At 41.6% G+C, this 18,638-nt stretch overlaps 2 protein-coding genes across 5 annotated transcripts in view; one reads left to right on the top strand and one right to left on the bottom strand.

The window, feature by feature from the left end:
• GLT8D2 (glycosyltransferase 8 domain containing 2) overlaps positions 1-4,528 on the bottom strand; it is a 42,977-nt gene extending 38,449 nt beyond the window's left edge. For 2 of the 4 annotated variants that reach the window (XM_079775852.1, XM_079775853.1), the window contains exon 1: positions 4,277-4,528. The gene's annotated coding sequence lies outside the window, so the exon portion shown is untranslated. Of the gene's footprint in view, positions 1-3,252; positions 3,369-4,276 lie in introns of all 4 variants that reach the window. The other 2 variants (XM_079775851.1, XM_079775854.1) reach the window with 2 other exon arrangements.
• A 149-nt stretch (positions 4,529-4,677) lies between these two features.
• HCFC2 (host cell factor C2) overlaps positions 4,678-18,638 on the top strand; it is a 46,571-nt gene continuing 32,610 nt past the window's right edge. The window contains exons 1-5 of the mRNA XM_079775848.1: positions 4,678-4,855; positions 6,751-6,899; positions 8,350-8,510; positions 15,702-15,910; positions 16,940-17,024. Coding sequence (XP_079631974.1) covers positions 4,693-4,855; positions 6,751-6,899; positions 8,350-8,510; positions 15,702-15,910; positions 16,940-17,024 — 767 coding nt within the window. The 5' untranslated portion in view covers positions 4,678-4,692. The remainder of the gene's footprint in view (positions 4,856-6,750; positions 6,900-8,349; positions 8,511-15,701; positions 15,911-16,939; positions 17,025-18,638) is intronic.

Raw genomic sequence — 18,638 nt, 5'->3', positions numbered from 1 at the left:
GGTGAGGACTAAAAGAAAAACACTATATTTCCTAAACTTCTTCAATTAGCCTGTGACTAAATATTGACTTATGGGATATAAACAGAAAAAAATATGTATAATCCCAGGATGTGTTCTGGAGAAGGGAATGTTCCTTTCCCTTACTCTTTCCTGCTGGCTGGAATGTGGATGGAATGGCTAGAGCTGGAGCAGCCATCTTGGGCCATGAGTTGGAAGGAGGAATTCCAAGCCATAAAATCTACAAATGCCTGAGGACTTGTGAAACAGAGCTGCCATGCCATTTTTGGAATGCCACCTCCAATATTCATTTACATGGAAGAAACATCAACTTTTAAAGCTATTTTTTTTTTGATATTTCTGTCACTGCAGCTAAAGTCATCTTAATATACCAAAGGCCTCAGTTCTGGAACTGGAGGTTCTGGGTAGCTTATGGGCAAGATGCTTTTTGTCCCTGCAAAAGGAGAGTCCTATTTCCCCACCCTGGCTATCCTCCTGCTTCATGCCTTTGGGCATGGTTATGTGAGGATACAATGCCCAGAGCTGCAAAAGCCTTCTTATGACCACAAAGGAAAGATCAAGAGAAATCAAAAGCAACTACCCAGAACCATGACACCATTGACGTACTGAACTAACTCTGGAGCCACCTACCCCAGATTTCTTGTGCAAGATAATTACGAGCATTATCATTTAGTTGCTATGTGTTGAATATTCTGCTTCTTGTGGCAGAAAGCATTTCCAAATGACATTTCTCTTGCTGTGTTCTGAATGTTTATGTCCCTCCACAAATTCATTTGTTGAGAACCTCACCCCTAAGGTGGGGCCTTTGGTATTTTGGTGCTTTAGGTCATGAGGATGTAGCCCTCATGGATGAGATTAGTGCCCTTATAACAGAGACCCTAGAGACCTCCCTGGCCCCTTCCACCAGGCAAAAATACAGGAAGAAGTCAGCAGTCTGCAACATGCAGACCCTGACCATGCTAGCAGCCTGGTCTTGGACTTCCAGCCTCCATAACTATGAGATATAAATTTCTGTTATTTATAAGCCACTGAGTCTGTAGTATTTTGTTTTAGCAGCCCAAAATGAGACTTGATTGTGGCCCTAAAGAAGGATCCAGTTGAAAAAAGAAAGACTGACAATCAAGATGTTAAGAACAGCTTTCCCTGTACCCATTTCTCCCCTCCAGGCACTGTTCTTTCTTTCCTTTCATGGGCGAGTCTCTGTAAAAAGTGGACTACACATGACATTTGTACTTTTTCACTCGTTATTCGTTCTTCGATCTACTCTGCCTTCCTTCCTCCCACTCCACTGAGCATTTTAATCTAGGCCACTAATAACCTAATTTTCAAATCAAATAGACACCTTTTTTTGTCTTCTTCCTCTCTGACCTCTCTATGTCTTTGGCTTTGATAACCACTTCCGCCTCTGTGAAATCCCCTTCATGGGTGGCTTCTTTGACATCACCCTCATCCAGTTCCCTTTTGACCTCTCTGGCTCCTCATTCTCTATTTCCTTCATGAGTGCCTCCGTCTGTCTGTACCTCCTAAATGTTGGCTTCTTCAGGGTGATTTTCTGCCTCACTCTTCTCTTCCCTTTCTACACTCTCCTCCTAGGTGGTAGCTTCTAATCCTATAGTTTCCAAGATTGAAGGTAGCTTTCTTGGGAACAGGGGCCCTAGTCTAGACTCGTTATTTAAGCAGAGATGAGTCAAAGCTGGTCTGGTAAAAGTATTTTTCCCATTGGATTAAGCACTTAGTCATGAATTGAATTGTGTACCCCCAAAGGTTATGTTAAACCCTTAACACCCAATACCTGTGAATGTGACCCTTATTTGGACACAGGGTCTTTGTAGATGTAATCAAGCTAACATGAGGTCACTAGTATGGGTCTTAATGCAATATGACTGGTGAATTTATAAGAAGACAAGAGACAAAGACAGACACGGACAATACCCTGTGATGATGGAGGCAGAGATTGGAGTGATGCAGCCACCGGCCAAAGTATGCCTATGACTGATGGCTACCACCAGAAGCTAGAGTCAAGGAAGCATTCTCCCCTGTAGGTTTCAGAGGGATGAGGGCCCTGCTGTCACCTTGATTTTGGATTTACAGCCTCCAAAACTGTTACACAGCCCATTTCTGTTGTTTCAAGCCCCCTGGTTGGTGGTGCTTTGTTACAGAAGTCCTAGGAAACTGATACACACTTGCTCCCTTGTCCTGCGGCTCCTTATCTGACCAACCATTTATAACTTGAAAATATCATACACCAGTTTTGTTTAACTTAAATATCAACATTGGGTTTGCAACTTTTTTTTTTAATACTCACCTGAGGATAGTTTTCCATTGATTTTAGAGAGAGTGGAAGAGAGAGGGAAAGACAGAGAAAAATATCAATGTGAGAGAAACACTTTGATTGGTTGCCTCCTGCAGGGCCAGGGAGGAGCCTGCAACTGAGGTGTGTGCCCTGGACTGGAATCAAACCTGGGACCCTTCCACTGAACCAAACCGGATGGGGCAGTTTGCAACTTTTTTTTAAAAATATATATTTTATTGATTTTTTACAGAGAGGAAGAGAGAGGGATAGAGAATTAGAAACATCGATGAGAGAGAAACATCGATCAGCTGCCTCCTGCACACCCCCTACTGGGGATGTGCCCGCAACCAAGGTACATGCCCTTGAACAGAATCGAACCCGGGACCTTTGAGTCCGCAGGCCGACGCTCTATCCACTGAGCCAAACCGGTTTCGGTGGCATTTTGCAACTTTTTAATTTTATTCTTAATCTTTTTCTTAAAGAACATTAAAAAAAATCTTACTATCTACTTACATAATCATTCATAAAAGTTGGACATTTTAACAATGAACTCTCAGAATAAAGTACAGTTCTTTTTCAAAAAAATACATTCTTATTGATTTCAGAGAGGAAGGGAGAGGGAGAAAGAGATAGAAGCATCAGTGATGAGAGAGAATCATTGATCGGCTGCCTCCTGCACGTCGCCCACTGGGGATCAAGCCTGCAATCCAGGCATGTGTCCTGACTGGGAATCAAACTGTGACCTCCTGGTTCATAGGTTGACGCTCAACCACTGAACCACACCAGTTGGGCTAAAGTACAGTTCTTAATCAAATATCTTGAGTTTTATGAAAAACATATTGCTTTATCCCTTCTCCAGTTTTGTTTTAGAAACACAAAAACTTTATAACAGAAACATTTAAGAGCCCATGATATGTGACAAAGAAAATCTTACTACATACCGTAAATATTCATATCCCCTTTAGTTTCCAGCCATCTTTTGCCTCCCTTCCCAAATTTTCTTTGACCATACTTGAAATTGGGGTAATAGTGAGAAGGAGAATTTGAGAAGCAGGAGCTGAAAAGAGCAGTGAGAATTCCTTTTAAAAAGGTAGAGAATCACCCCTCAGAAGAACGTTTAGATGGATGAGAAGGTGGAGAGGGAGTTGGGGAAGGGGACTGAACTAGGCATAGGAGAGAAATTGAAAATGACAAAAGAGGAGGAAGAAGGAACGTTAGGAAATTTTATATATGTTGTGTGTATTCCTACTTTTTGAGAGTGTAAGGTAGGGGTTTTAATTGCTTCCCATTTTTTTCCCCCCGGCTTGACTTGTGTCTTTTTGAGTGTGATTCTGTGTAGGGCTAGGTCACAAGGCAGCTGAGCCTGACTTATAAGGGTTACATCTAACCATGATCAGAGGCGGTTCTGTGGTTAAGGGTAGGGGCTCTGGAATCAGAAGCCCGCGTTTAACTCCGGCTCCCAATCCTGTTCCGCTCCGTGCCCGGGGGACAATTACTTTACTTCTCGGTGCCTCATTTCCCCACCCACGGAAAGCAGGTAACAGAACCCACTCCCTGGATTGCTGGGAGGGTCAACTGAGTTAAGACAGGCAAGGTAATTAGGACAGTGCTTGGCAACGGAAGACGCTCAACTGCTAGTAATAAAACAGAACTCTCCATATAACCTCTCACCTGCGTTCACAGAACAAAAACAAAAAGAACCTTTCGTGGCTCACGTTCCTCAACTTTTTGGAATGTCATCCCCAAGCCCGACCGTCCCGATTTGCCTTTGCAGGCTCAGCTCCCGTCCTCTCTAGGAGGTTCTGAGTCTCAGCCCGCGGCGCGGCGCTCGGGGCCGCCGGGTCGTGGTCCAGCCTCCCTCCCTCGCTCCCGCGTTGGGGGGCATGCTCCCGGCCCCGGCGGCACGACCTGCCTCCGCGAAGACAGACTTTCCTCTCCCCCTCCCCGCGTCCCGACGCCTCGAACCTCCGCGCGAGCTTTCCTCCTTCGGTGCTGTAACTGCTTAGCGGGTCTGACCTGCCCGCACATCCTAGATGCTCCCAGTGGCCGTCAAGGAAAACGCTGTACCTGCTCTCGCACCTACAAAACGCGGGGCTCTGGGTGGGGAGGGGAGACTTGGTCGGTAGGCAATGTCCTCCCACCCAAAACCTGTTGCCCGGTGCCCGGGCCGGCCACGTAGCCCCGTGGTCGGGGGCGGGCTCCCTGGCTAGGACCCCCCTCCGCGGCCCGCTGGCCTCCGGCCGCGCCCGGGGCGACAGCGGTCACGTGACCACCCCTGCCCCGCCCCCGCGCACAGCTGGAGGCGGGCCCCGCCCTCCCCCGGGAGCCCAGGCGCCCGAGCGGCGCGCTGCATTGTGGGTAGAGGGGCGGGGGTTGGGAAGATGGCGGCTCCCAGCCTCCTCAACTGGAGGCGGGTTTCTTCCTTCACGGGGCCGGTCCCCCGCGCCCGGCACGGACACCGGGCCGTGGCCATCCGGGAGCTGATGATCATCTTCGGTGGAGGCAACGAGGGCATCGCGGACGAGCTGCACGTCTACAACACGGGTAGGCGCGCCGGCGGTCTCCGGCCCCGCCTGTGGGAGCTGCGGAGGGGGAGGGGAGGCGAGGCGGCGGCCGGGGCCTGACAGCTGTCACCGCCCGGTCAGCGCCTCCTCCCGCGGGCGGCGAGGGGCGCGGCTCGGCCGGGCGGCCCGGGTCCCGCGGTGTCCCGGGAGCAGCTGCGTTTCCCCGGTGCCCCCGGGCGGAACCGGCCCCCGAGCAGGACGCGCCGGCCCTCCGGCGAGCGGTCCCGACCCGGCCCTCCCCCCGCCGCCCATGGCTAGCGGACGTAGGCGCGCGAGGGTGGCTGTTTCTAACCGCCTGTACCTCCTTCCCGAGTCTCGCTCACCCCAGGCTCCCAGCTCCTCTTCTTTCAAAAACCCAAACCAACCCCAAACCCAAGCGCCTCCGGACCTTCCCGGTCCTCGCCTTCTTTCCTCTCTTAGGAGGAGGGGAACCTAGGGGCTGGGGGGCGGATGGAAACCCAGAGGCTTCTGGTACTTTCACCCCCGATACGGCCCGGTCTCTGGCAGGTGGCAGTTTAGATTTTACCCCCACTGGTAACCCCCTTAACTGTCGGGGAAGTGGTTGGGGGTGAGAGCAGCGCCTGCCTGTGCACAGTTGGGTGTGTGCGCCGCCGCTCCGCCGCGCGGCGCTCGGGAAGGGGACTGTAGCCCGAGCGCCGCCGCACATCACCGGCCACCCTCGCCCGGGAGGCCCTGCCTTGGAGCACCTCCGTAGATTAGAAAGGAAGTCGGATTTCATTTTTTTTCCCCACTTGTAAATGCGCCCGCTCCCGTGAGAAACCTGTTTCCTTGGTGTAAGGCTAATTCCTGAATTTGGGGTCTGGGCCATAGTCACTTCTCTTTGACCCAGCCACTTAATCATATGGCCATTTAAAGGTTAATACAGTAGCGGAATAGGGGACATTTTTATTTTATTTTTTCACCCTCTCCTTTTCCTGGCACCCCGACATAACGAAGTTAAAGCGTTATCTGAGCCCTGGCCGGTGTGGCTCGGCTGGTTGGAGCTTGGTCCTGTGCACTGAAAGGTGGTGGGTTCGATTCTGGGTCAGGGCACACACCGAGGTCACGGGTTGGATCCCGGCGGGGGCGCCTATGGGAGGCAGCCGGTTTATGTTTCTCTCACATCGGTGTTTCTCTCTGTGTCTCTCTACCTTCCTCTCCCTCCAAAGTCAATAAAAACATTTTTAAAACGTTATTTGACAATTGGATGTAAAACTTTTGCTTTGGAATAAGTTAGACGTGGTTTGAGTTTTGTTCTGCCAGTTTCCTAGAATCAGTGCTGTCAGATTTTTCACTTGTAAAATGGAGATGATGATATCCGAGCACGGTTTTTGTAAGAGCTACATGATGTAGATTAGGGATTTTCAGCAGCATTATTGACATTTGAATGAGAGAATTCTTTGTGGACGGGGACTGCACTGTACTTAATTGTAAGTTTGGCAGTATCCAGAGCCTCTACCCGCTACTAGCCAGTAGCACCATCCCCCTCCCTCCAGTTATCACAACTAAAAATGTTTAGTTTGCCCCTGGGTGAGGGGCAAAATCACCCCCAATTAAGGACCACTGATGTAGATGATATATATTGAGTGCATACTCATAGTTGGTGATAAATTGCATGTAGGCCCTGGCCAGGTAGCTCAGTTGGTTAGAGCGTTGTCCCTATAAGCCAAGGTTGCAGGTTTGATATCTGGTCAGGGCACATACAAGAAGCAACCAATGAATATCTGAATAAGTGGAACAACAAATCAGTGTTTATTTCTCCCCCCCCCCAGCCCCATCCCATTCCTTTCTCTCTCTCTCTCTCTCTCTCTCTCTCTCTCTCTCTCTCCAATAGATAAATAAAATAATTGCTTTTAATTTTGTTTTGGCAACTAGTTACAAATCAGTGGTTCCTACCAGCTGTTAGAGGAGACATCCCTCCAGGCTGTGCTGCCCATGGATTTGTCTGTGATGGTACCAGAATATTAGTATTTGGGGGAATGGTTGAATATGGAAGATACAGCAATGAGTTATATGAGTTACAAGTAAGTGTATTTCAGATTTATTATTTCAATGATATTGCTCATAATTCTTCAAAATATTTCATTAACTTACTTAAAATAGTGTGAGCTTCACCTTTTATAGTTTAGAAGAAATTATTTCCATTTCACTGAAAAACTAGTTTTTAATATAATCTTTTTCCAATACCCAGTGGAACATTTGTATCATTAAGATATCTGTTACTTAGCATCATTTTACATATTACATGTTTGTGGCTTTGTATTTTAGTGCAGTTTTTCAACCTCAGCCTGCAGCAGAAGCACTTAGAGGGCTTGTGAAAACATAGGTGGCTGGGCCCTGCCTCCCGAGATTCTGATTAATATTGTCTGTAATGGGACCTTACTATGTGCATTCCTACCAAGTTCCCACCTGCTGCTGCTGGTCCCCAGATAATACTTTGAAAACCTCTGCCTTAGTTATAGAAATTGTTACCTTCCCACTAATCTTTTTTTTTTTTTCTGGCTAGACATACAAAAGAGGGAGAGCAGTTTTACATATCCTTTCTCAATTTGGCACTCTACTAAACCAGAGTCCACTGTGACAGCCCTAATTGACTTTTATTCCTGAACTGTGCATATATTCTCAGGGCCATGATCTATGTTTTCACAAGCCCTCCAGGTGCTTGTGTTGCGGGCTGAAGTTGAAGAACTGCACTAAAATACAAAAGCCTAAAAATATAACATGAGAGCATCTGGTAATTGGCAAATGTAGGTGGGTTATACCTATTTACAAGAAACTAATTTTAAAAATAGTTTTAGATCAAGAAAGCATGTTTAGCTAGAGAATAAGTTTTTGAGTTTGATTTGTTATATGGTTTTTGTGCTTATTTAAAGGATAAAATATATACCATTAATGGAGTACCAAATTTCAGAAAGTAAGACTATATAAATTACATTTAATCTTAAAGCTGTATATAATATTTATTTAATGTTTCATTTGGAAAGTATTTTAGGATGGTTAGTGTTTATTTTTATAAGCTTCATTTGCCATTGCATAAAGTTGTGAATATGGCCCTTGCTGGTTTGGCTCAGTGGATAGAGTGTCAGCCTGCGGACGGAAAGGTCTCGGGTTCTATTCTAGTCAAAGGCACATGCCCAGCTTGTGGACTCCATCCCCAATAGGGGGCGTGCAGGAGACAGCAGATCGATGATTCTCTGATCATTAATGTTTCTATCTCTCCTTCTCCCTTCCTCTCTGAAATCGATAAAAATATATTTAAAATAAATTTGTGAATATGGAAGACTAGACAGAATTTCTATTGAAACATTTATTTTAATTCCAGAAGTTATCTGCTTAATTGTCATTTGTCCCAAAAGTACCTTTTTGGAGTCTTCTGATTGGATTCAGATTTAAATGCATTAGTATGATGTTATACTATTAGCAATATAGGAATATTTCCTGATTTTGTCTGAGTGTATTTATGCTCTTTTTTAGGCAAGTCGTTGGTTATGGAAAAAAGTGAAACCCCATGCCCCTTCTTCTGGTTTACCTCCTTGTCCTCGGCTTGGACATAGCTTTTCTTTGTATGGTAACAAATGCTATTTGTTTGGTGGCCTGGCAAATGAAAGTGAAGATTCAAATAATAATGTTCCCAGGTATGCTGACCTTTTCTCAGGCCAAATGCTTATCTTATGATTTAGATTAAGCACATTTATTTCTTCCATCTTTAATTATTAGAGTGGATGAAACTTAGCCTTTTTTGCATAACTTAACAGAGAACAAATCTGTGTGCATTTATATTTTCCTTAGTCCCTGGAGTGTATGTTTTCAAAACTATGCCTTTTCTCATCAGAAATACTTACTAAATTGATAACTAATATAACTGCTTATAGCAATATATTTGTATCTTTTGAACCTGCCAATATATTTTGGTTGACATAAATGATCATGAAAAGTAACAAATGATTATTTTCACATTGCTTTCTCTAGGAATTTGGTGACAAATATTTGACTACAAAATGAAGGCCATCATTTCCATTTTTTCACACAGAAAGCTATTAGGGTGGTTCACACAAGCAAATACTTTTGGAATCAATCCTTTCTTTTTCCACACAGAATCACTACCTCTTTTGTTTTCACATAGTGTTTTGATCACACTGTCATTATAGCAGTCAGGATTTGGAGATTTCGAGTCTAAAAGGCTATTTCTGTTTCACTGCTCACTATGTGTGTCCTTTAGTAGAAGTAATCTAAGCCTGCTTTCCTTCATTGAAATCGGAGTGATTAAATACCTACCTTTTAGTGTCATTGTGATGGCTAAATAAGATCATTGACATAATTTTCAAAGCACTTTGAGGTTGCCACCAGCACATAGTACAGTAGTTATTATGACCATGATAATGGGTCTTTTTACTACATTAAATTAATGTTAGAGTCTTAGTTTTTATTTTCAAACTTTAAAAAATAACATTTACTAAAACATGGAAAATTTGGAAACTGGAGAAAAGGAAAAATAATGTATTCTACGACACTAATGCAGATACTTTTAGCATGTCTTTTTTTCATTTTTTCTATTAAACAGATTTTTTTAGATAGAGACTCTTAAAAGTTAGAAAGTATGTAAAGTTCTTTCTCACAGCATCAATGTCCCCCACATAGGCAAATACATAATTCAATTTGATATGTATCTTTTGGGACCTTTTTCATGTAATACATTATATTAGTCAGCTTTTCTTAAGTTATTGTATATAGCTGGCAAGCTTCTCAAGCTTATGCTACTTGAGGGTGCAAATAGATACATGCAATGCTTTCTAAAGCCTCTGATTAAAGCTAGTACATTCAATTCTGTTCACATTCCATTGGCCTAAGCAAGTGATAAGGCCAAGCCTTCAGTAATGATTCCAAGGATATATATTCTGCTTACTGGGAGAGGAGAGTTGGGAACATTAATTTGATCCTACAAAGACATGTATTTTCTTTTATAGAAGTGGGATCTTTCTTTTTGCTCTGTGACTCTGGGTTTGTACTTGTTTGTTTTTGTTGTTTAATTCTTTTAAGGATATAGCTTGGAGCTCTTTTCATGGCAGCAGGTATATATTGACCTTGTTTTTTAAAGGCTGAAAGTAGTGTGAATTATGCATTTACTGAACCATTCCCCTGCTGATGGACATTTAAATATTTTATTTTATTTTTTGCTATTAGTCTTTGCACATGTATAAATATTTTTGTAAGATTGATACTTATAAGTGGGATTTGAGGGAATGTCAAGGGGCATTTACATTTAAATTTTTTAGGTACTCCTGATACTCCTGAATCAGTCTCCAAAGAGGAAGACAATTTATATTCCTAATAACAGTGTACGAGAATGCCTACACCCTCGGCAATACTGAATTGTGTCACTCTTCTTAATTGTTGCCAAGCTAATAGATGAATATATTACACTAGTGGCCTGGTGCACGGATTTGTGCACCGGTGGGGTCCCTTGGCCTGGCCTGCACCCTCTCACAATCCGGGACCCCTTGGGGGATGTCGGAGAGCCTGTTTCAGCCCGATCCCCACAGGCCAGGTGGAGGGACCCCACTAGTATACAAATCCGTGCACCGGGCCTCTAGTATGCATATAAGATCTTTGGTTAATCTCTTCCCGCCCTCTCCCCTCCTCCCTTCCCTCTGAGATTCATCAGTCTGTTCCATGTTTTCATGCCTGTGGGTTCCGCTCCTGCATTGAGCGTCTGCCCCCTGGTGGTCAGTGTGTGCATCATAGCTACCAGTCGAACAGTTGGCTGGTCAGTTGGTCGCTTAGGCTTTTATATATATACTAGAGGCCTGTTGCACAATATTCGTGCAAGAATAGGCCTTCCTTCCCCTGGCTTCACTCCCAGCCGCCCGGGAGCCGGCAAGTCCCCGCTCCCTGGCCGCCCGGGAGCCAGCATGTCCCCGCTCCCGGCTCGCCTGGAAGCCGGTAAGGCCCCACTCCCTGGCCACCTGGGAGCCGGCACATTCCCGCTCCCCGGCCACCTGGGAGCTAGCATGTCCCCGCTTCTGGGCCGCCCGGAGCCAGCAAATCCTCGCTTCTGTCTGGAGCACCACTCCAGTAGCTCCCTCCGCCACTCCCCTTCACCTCATAGCAGGCTTCACACCGCTCTGTGCCTGCATATGCAAATTAACCTCCATCTTTGTTGGGTTAATTTGCATACTCACTCTGGCTGTGGATGTAGCAGAGTGATGGTTAATTTGCATGTTTCTCTTTTATTGGGTAAGATAGGTGGTTTTATTTTGATATTTTTAAAATTGGAAATGAGTTTCATTAATTGCTTTTTGGACATTTGCAATTCCTATTTTGTATGGGTTGCATGGATATACCACATATGTTTATTCATTTATCAGTTGATGGACATTTGGATTATTTCCAGTTTTTGGCTTTTATGAATAATGCTGCTATAAACATTTACATACAAAGCTTTGTCTGGACATGTATTTATTTCTCTAGATTAGAAACCTAGCAAAATTACTGTGTCATATGGTAAATTTATATTTAAGTTCTTAAGAACTTCCAAACTGTTTCCAAAGTGACTATTCCATTTTACATTCCCACCAACAATTTATGAAGGTTCTCATGTCTCCATTTCCTTGCTAACACTTATTATTGTCTGTCTTTTTTTATTGTCACCAATGTAGTGGTATCTCATTGTGGTTCATTTTCCTAATGACCAATGATATTGAGCATCTCTTCATGAGCTTTTCAGCCATTTGGTGAAATTTCTATTCAAATCTTCATTGATTTTTAAATGAAATTGTTTGTGTTATTATTGAACTAGAGGCCCGATGCATAAAATCTGTGCAAGAGTAGGCCTTCCCCTGGCTGCCGGCACCCAGGACCCCGGATTCCCTCCAGCTGCCGGCAGGCACCCAGGACCTGGGCTTCCCTTGCAGCCCCGGCTTCGTCCAGAAGGTTGTCCAGAAGGACATCCAGTCTAATTAGCATATTATGCTTTTATTATTATAGATTGTAAGAATTATTTATATTCCTGGATACAAGTTTGTTTTTAATCAGAAATGTGATTTATAAATATGTTCTTCCAGTCTAGCTTGTCTTTAATTTTCTTAATGGTATCTTTTGAAGCACAAAGTTTTTAATTTTGATGAGCCCAACATATTAATTTTTTATTTTATGGATCAGGCTTTTGATGTAATATTTAATTACTCTGCCTATCTCATGCTTTTGAAGATTTATTCCTCTATTTTCTTCTAAAAGCTTTATAGTATTAGCTCTTACATGTATATGTATGATTCATTTTGGGTTAATTTTTTTCCTGGGGGAAAGTAAATGTCTAAATTCATCTTTTTACATGTGGATATCCAGTTGTCCCAACACCATTTGTTGAAAAGACTATCCTTTTCCCATTGTATTGCCTTGGCATCTTGGTTGAAAATCAATTGACCCAAAGTGTAAGTGTTTATTTTTGGACTCTCAATTCTTTTCCATTGATCTATATGTCTAGCCTTATGCCAGTACCACACTGTCTTGATTACTATAGTTTTGTAGTAAGTTTTGAAATTAGAAGATGTAAATTCTTAAATCTTATTCTTTCTTAAGAGTGTTTTGGCTTTTTTGGATGCTTTACATTTCTATGTAAATTTTAGGATCAGTTTGCCAATTTCTGCACAAAGTTCTGTTGGGATTTTGATAGTGATTTGTTGTATATATAGATTGAATTGTGGAGAATTGTTATGTTATTAATAGTGAATTTTCCAATCCATGAACATGGAATGTCTCTCCATTTATTTAGACCTTCTTTCTTTTCTCTCAGCAGTATTTTGAGGCTTTCAATGTACAAGTCTTGCTCTTATTTTGTTAAATTTTGTGGGGGCACGCTACAGTGTTTTGGACAGGTTCAAGCCTTGGACCAGGGGTCCTCAAACTTTTTAAACAGGGGGCCAGTTCACTGTCCCTCATACCATTGGAGGGGAGTCGGAGAGTGCGGCGCACATTCCACACATGCGCACTGCGGGCCCGGGACGAGTGCTAAGCATGACAGGCAGCGGCGGCAAAAACACCCGGCGGGCCGGATAAATGTCCTCGGCGGGCCGCAGTTTGAGGACCCCTGCCTTGGACTGATGAGAGGGCACAGTCTCTCGTGGCTACGTGCAAGTCCCAGCCTGGAGGGCAGAGCCCTCCCAGCACAATTACAGCCAACAGCTATAGTTGTAAGCTTAAACCTATGGTCCGAACACATGGCCCCAGGTGCCTAAGTGATATAGGCTGCAAGTAAACAAAGCTTGATCAGGTGCATGTAATTGAGTAGGATCGAAACTCACGAGAATGTTGTAAACATCTTGACCACGCCCTTACTTTGCCTCATGGCATCGGGGCTATAAAATAAAGACACGGCTTGTGGGTGCTGGCGCTGCTGGGTCCCCATCAGGGAAGCAGCGTTCCACCGAGTCCCAGCTTTCATTCTCTTGTCTGTCTTTCCTAATCCTTCACCGCCCCCACTCAGGGTCACTGAACCTGGCTGAGTTGGCGTGGCACATAAGGCGCCCTAGGGCTGAGTATGCCATGGCCGTGCCAGCTCCCCACAAAACTTATACCTAATTTTTTATTATTTTCGATGATGTTGTGAATAGGTTTGGTTTCTTATTTTTGGATTGTTCGTTACTAGTATATAGAAATACAGTTGGTCTCTGTATATTGGTCTTGTATCCTATGACTTTGCTGAATTCATTTATTATTTTAATGGATTTCAGTTTTACTATTGAGTCTTGGGAGTTCTTTATATATTTGTTTAATATGTTCCAAATATTCATTCCAAGTCTTCTGTTTCCCTTTTTCTTTTATAGAGTTCTTATTTTTGTTTATCAAGTTTGACAATATTTTATTTTATGGCTTTCTGGTGTTATATCTTGTTTAGGAAGACTCTTCTACCCCAAAACTATAAAAATAATTTTTTAGGTATTTTCTTCTACTACATTCACAACTTTGTTTTTTGTTTAAAATATTAATACATTTAGAATATATTTTTGTGACTACTGTGAGGCTTTTTACTTTTCTTCCTAATGAAGTTCCAATTCTCCCACCACCGTTTATTAAATAAGCCATTTTTTCTTGTTAATTTGAAGCCCTATCTCTGTCATATCTTTATCCTCAAATAAATGGGTCTTTATCTAGGCTCTCTAGACCAGGAGTTCAAACTATACTTACTCTGTGGGCCAAATTTGGCCTGCTGCCTGTTTTTTGTTAATAAAGTTTTATTGGAATATAGCCATACCCATTCATTTACATATTGTCTCTGACTGCTTTCTATTGAAAAAGCAGAGCTTAGTAGTTGTGACAGACTTTATGACCTACAGAGCCTAAAATGTTTATTTTTTGGCCCTTCACCGAAAAAGTTTGTCAACTCTTGTACTAGATTCTATTCTGTTTCATTAATATATTTACCTTTTTATCATTAATTTTTATGTTTGCTGTAGGTTTCTAATATTTATCTTTAATCAGATTAAGGTAGTTTTCTTAAAAATCGTTTGGGAATAGGTTATTAGTTTTACCTTTAAGCCTTCTCTTTTTTTAATGCTTACCTCCTTTTTCCATATGTTCCATATATTCTTAAATCTTATTTTAGATTAAAATAATGTTAATAAATTAATTTTTGGTTAGTCTTTCTTAGTGATTATTTAGACCTATCAACATCAATTTAAATGTAATTATAAATTGCTGTTTTCTTTGCACTTCCATTCCTCTTATTCAGTGTATTTTTTGTTGGATTCCTTTTTATTTTTCCTGATTGACATCTAGAATCACTTTTTCCTAAAACAATTATATGGCTAAACTTTGAAGTTTTATATACCCTCAAATGTTTTAATTTTGCCTTCATATTTGAGTAGTAATTTAATAGGAAATAGGTTTCTATAAACATCATTTTGTTGAAAACATTCATGTCACAGATAAGAAGTTTATGCCAGTTCCAAAAATAAAAAAGTTGTATAGGACATAGTTGTATATGACATTAAAGAGTGAAAATTGAAAAAGAAAGAGAACCTGCAAAACAACATTTGTAATATGCCTCATTTATACGTAAGTGGATATTCAGAGAGAAGTCTTACCAATTATTTTCAGTAATTTTTTTTAATCTCATACCATGTAATAAATTGCTCCAAAAGTTAGTGATGCAAAATAACAACCACTTTATTACGCTCATGGATTCTGTGCATTAGGAATTCAGAAGAATATAGCAATAATGATTAGGCCCTCAGATGGGAATGTATGAATGGTTACTTGCATGTATGATGCCTCAGCTGAGATGGCTGAAGGGTGTACTCAACTGGGACTGTCATCCTTTGTGCCTGCATATGGCTCCTGTAGATGGTGGTTGTGTGATAGTTGGACTTACATTGTGGTTCAGGATTTCATAGTGAAGCTGCATTGGCCTTGTGGAACTCAGCCTCAGAAGTCACATAATGTCATTTCATCATATACTACTAGGTAAAGCAGTCACAAGCCTGCCCGGAATCAAGGGAGAGGACATAGACCCTACCTCCTGGTGGGAAGAGTGTCACATAATTTATGGCTATGTTTTGAAACCATAATGGTTATTGTCATGGACAAGAGTGTTGGCTAAATGATGGCAGAATTTTTTAGATCTCTTCTGTTCTACTTATCCCCAGAAGGGTGCCTGGTACACAGTAGTGTTTGATAAATATGTGTTGAATGATTAGGTATGGGGTTTCTGCTCTCATAATGCCTTTCTGTACTATATGAGTTTTCATAGTAAGCATATATTATCTTTGTAGGTAGAAAAAATAAAAGGTATACATTATGCTAATTTTTTCATTTCTTTCATGATATCCTAGATATTTAAATGATTTCTATGAGTTGGAGCTACAGCATGGTTCTGGTGTTGTGGGTTGGAGCATTCCAGTGACTAAAGGAATTGTGCCTTCTCCAAGAGAATCTCACACAGCTGTTATATATTGCAAAAAAGACTCTGGGAGTCCTAAAATGTATGTTTTTGGTGGAATGTGTGGTGCTCGCCTGGATGACCTATGGCAACTTGACTTAGGTAAGCTTAACTTGATTCAGGATCAAGAACTGGTTATGATTGATAAAAGCAAATATAAAAATTACTTTGAAAAATATTTTTTATTACAGTATTGATTGAGTTGCACTTAGATTTATTTATAACTAGCACTGTAGACATCACCAGGGGCAGCGGGGTGTGATGTGAATGGTTGCTGCTGATCAATTAGACTGAACAAATGAGTGTTTGATTTATGACAGCGACTCCTGTATTTCCTGTCAGTAGGATCACCATATGTCCTGGTTTGCTTTAATGGTCCTAGTTCATGCTTACTGTCCCATGTAATTATCCATAGTATCCACTTTCACTCTGTGAAGTGTCCCAGTTGTGGATGATCAAATTTATATCGTTACTCTTATCTATAGGAAATGTAGCATTGGTAATGTTACTGCTGGTCAGCGAAAAACCCTTGGGTAGCTGTTTTAAAAAAAATCCTCATCCAAGGATATGCTCTTTACTGATATGTGTGTGTGTGGGTGGGTGTGAGAGAGAGAGAGAGAGAGAGACAGAGAGAGACAGAGAGAGACAGAGAGACATCAATTGGTTGTCTTCTTGCATGCTCCCCAATAGGAATCCAACCCTCAACCTTTCAGTGCTCTGGATGATGCTCCAACCAACTGAGCCACGTCAGCCATGGCTTGAGTAGTCCTTTTTAAAGAGATCCTAGGAATAAATAATTGGGGAGTAGGTATGCCTCTTACTTTTGACTGTCTCTGCACAGTGTACTCTTACTTAAAATGTTAAAATCCCTAATGTGGTCCCAGTTTAGAATTGATGGCATTCTAAATACATATCTCTATTACAAGTACTAACGTTAAAGTGTAAGTAGATTTCTGTGACTAGCAATTTATGTCAGTTGGAAATGTTTAAGATGAAATTCAAGTAACAGTTTTGAAACTTTTTTGCTTTATTTTAGTAAGACCTTTTTGGTTTTAATTTTTAAAGTTCTGCAAGTTGAGATAGTTTGCTGTTATTAGATCAAGTTGCTAATATACTTATTTTTACTTTTAGAAACTATGTCATGGTCAAAACCAGAAACTAAAGGGACAGTGCCCCTTCCACGAAGCCTTCACACAGCCAGTGTTATAGGAAACAAGTATGGTGCTTTTTTGTTTTCACTGTTTTTAAACCGACTTAATAGAAACATCGAACAGACTATCAAACCTCAGAGGGAAGGCAGGGAGGGTGGAGGGAGGGCAATGGGGGTAAAAGGGGGCATATGTAATACTTTAAACAATAAAGATTTATTTTTTAAAAAAGAAAGATACACACAAAGAAGAGTGATGCTACTAGTTTCTTAGAAATATATTACTGAATTTAATAATGTTTGTGCTTACTGAAGCTAAGAAAATATGCCTACAGAAGCTAAAATACTTAATGTGCCATTTTCTTATCATGCTACCTCTTATACTTCTTTACATTCCTTACAATGCCTTGCACAGAGTACATATTACATAAGTGTTGTCAAACTGATCAGTCCTCCATTGACAGGTTTGACATACCTCACTGTTTCTTTTTACATATTTTTGGTAGTACTTGATTTGTACTCGGCTATTACTCAGTATGTGCATTCCGTGGTTATACTTTTGATGGAGTTATGGTTAGACTATAGACCCTGAACCCAGATTGCCTGAATTCAAGTCCGAGCTTTGCTGTTTGTGCTGTATGACCTGGGGCAAGGAAACCTAACCTATTTGTACCTCAATCTCCTGAAATATAAAATGCTGATAATAATAAAATCTGCTTTACAAAGTTGTCAGGAGAATTAAATGGGTTAATACATATAAAATGTTTCAAATAGTACCTGGTACATAGAGGCACTTAATGGTTAGCTATTACTGTCATCAACAAGTAAGTGCCCTTATTTGTGCAACACTGGGCCAGAATTAGTATTTTTTAAAAATAAAATTTAAGTATTTACTAAAATAGGGACTTTACCCTAAAAGTAGTGTTTTTGGAAACAACTAGTTGTAATTTAGAACCTCATTAAGTCTTTTTAAACATTTTTACTAAATTGCCCTAGCTGGTTTTGCTCAGTGGATAGAGCGTCGACCTGTGGACGGAAGGATCCCAGGTTTGAATCCGGTCAAGGGCAACAGACCTTGGTTGCAGGCTCCTCCTCCCTGGTTGGGGCTTGTGTAGGAGGCAACCAATTGATGTGTTTCTCTCACATCGATATTTCTCTCTGTCTTTCCCTCTCTCTTCCACTCTCTGTAAAAATCAATGGAAAAATATCCTCAGGCGAGGACTAAACAAATAAAAACAAACAAAATTTTATTAAACTTACTGGAGTGACATTGGTTAATAAAATTATATAAGTTTCAAGTATACAATTCTGTAATACATTATCTGTATATTGCATTGTGTGTTCACCACCCAAAGTCAAGTCTCCTTCTGTCATTTTATTTATTAGTTGTTTTTTTTTCAAAATAGACAAACAAAATATAATGTTTTAGGAAACAACTAGTTTTAATTTAGAACCTCATTGGTTCCTTTTATTTAAAAAGATTTTTAATTTATTGATTTGAGAGAGAGAAACATCAATTTTTATACATTCCCTAGAAGCCCAGTGCACGAAGATTCGTGCTAGAATGGGCTTTCCTTTCCCTGGCTGCCAGCACCTCCTTTCCACTCCAGTTCAGCCCCTTTCCACTCAGGCCCTGGAGCTGCCTCTTTCCACTCCAGCCCCGCCTTCCCATGCTGCCCAGAG

Source organism: Cnephaeus nilssonii, assembly GCF_951640355.1.
Source record: "Cnephaeus nilssonii genome assembly, chromosome: 6".
NCBI lineage: Eukaryota > Metazoa > Chordata > Mammalia > Chiroptera > Vespertilionidae > Cnephaeus > Cnephaeus nilssonii.
Note: the sequence above shows the minus strand (reverse complement) of the source record. Positions and strands in the feature narration are given on the sequence as shown.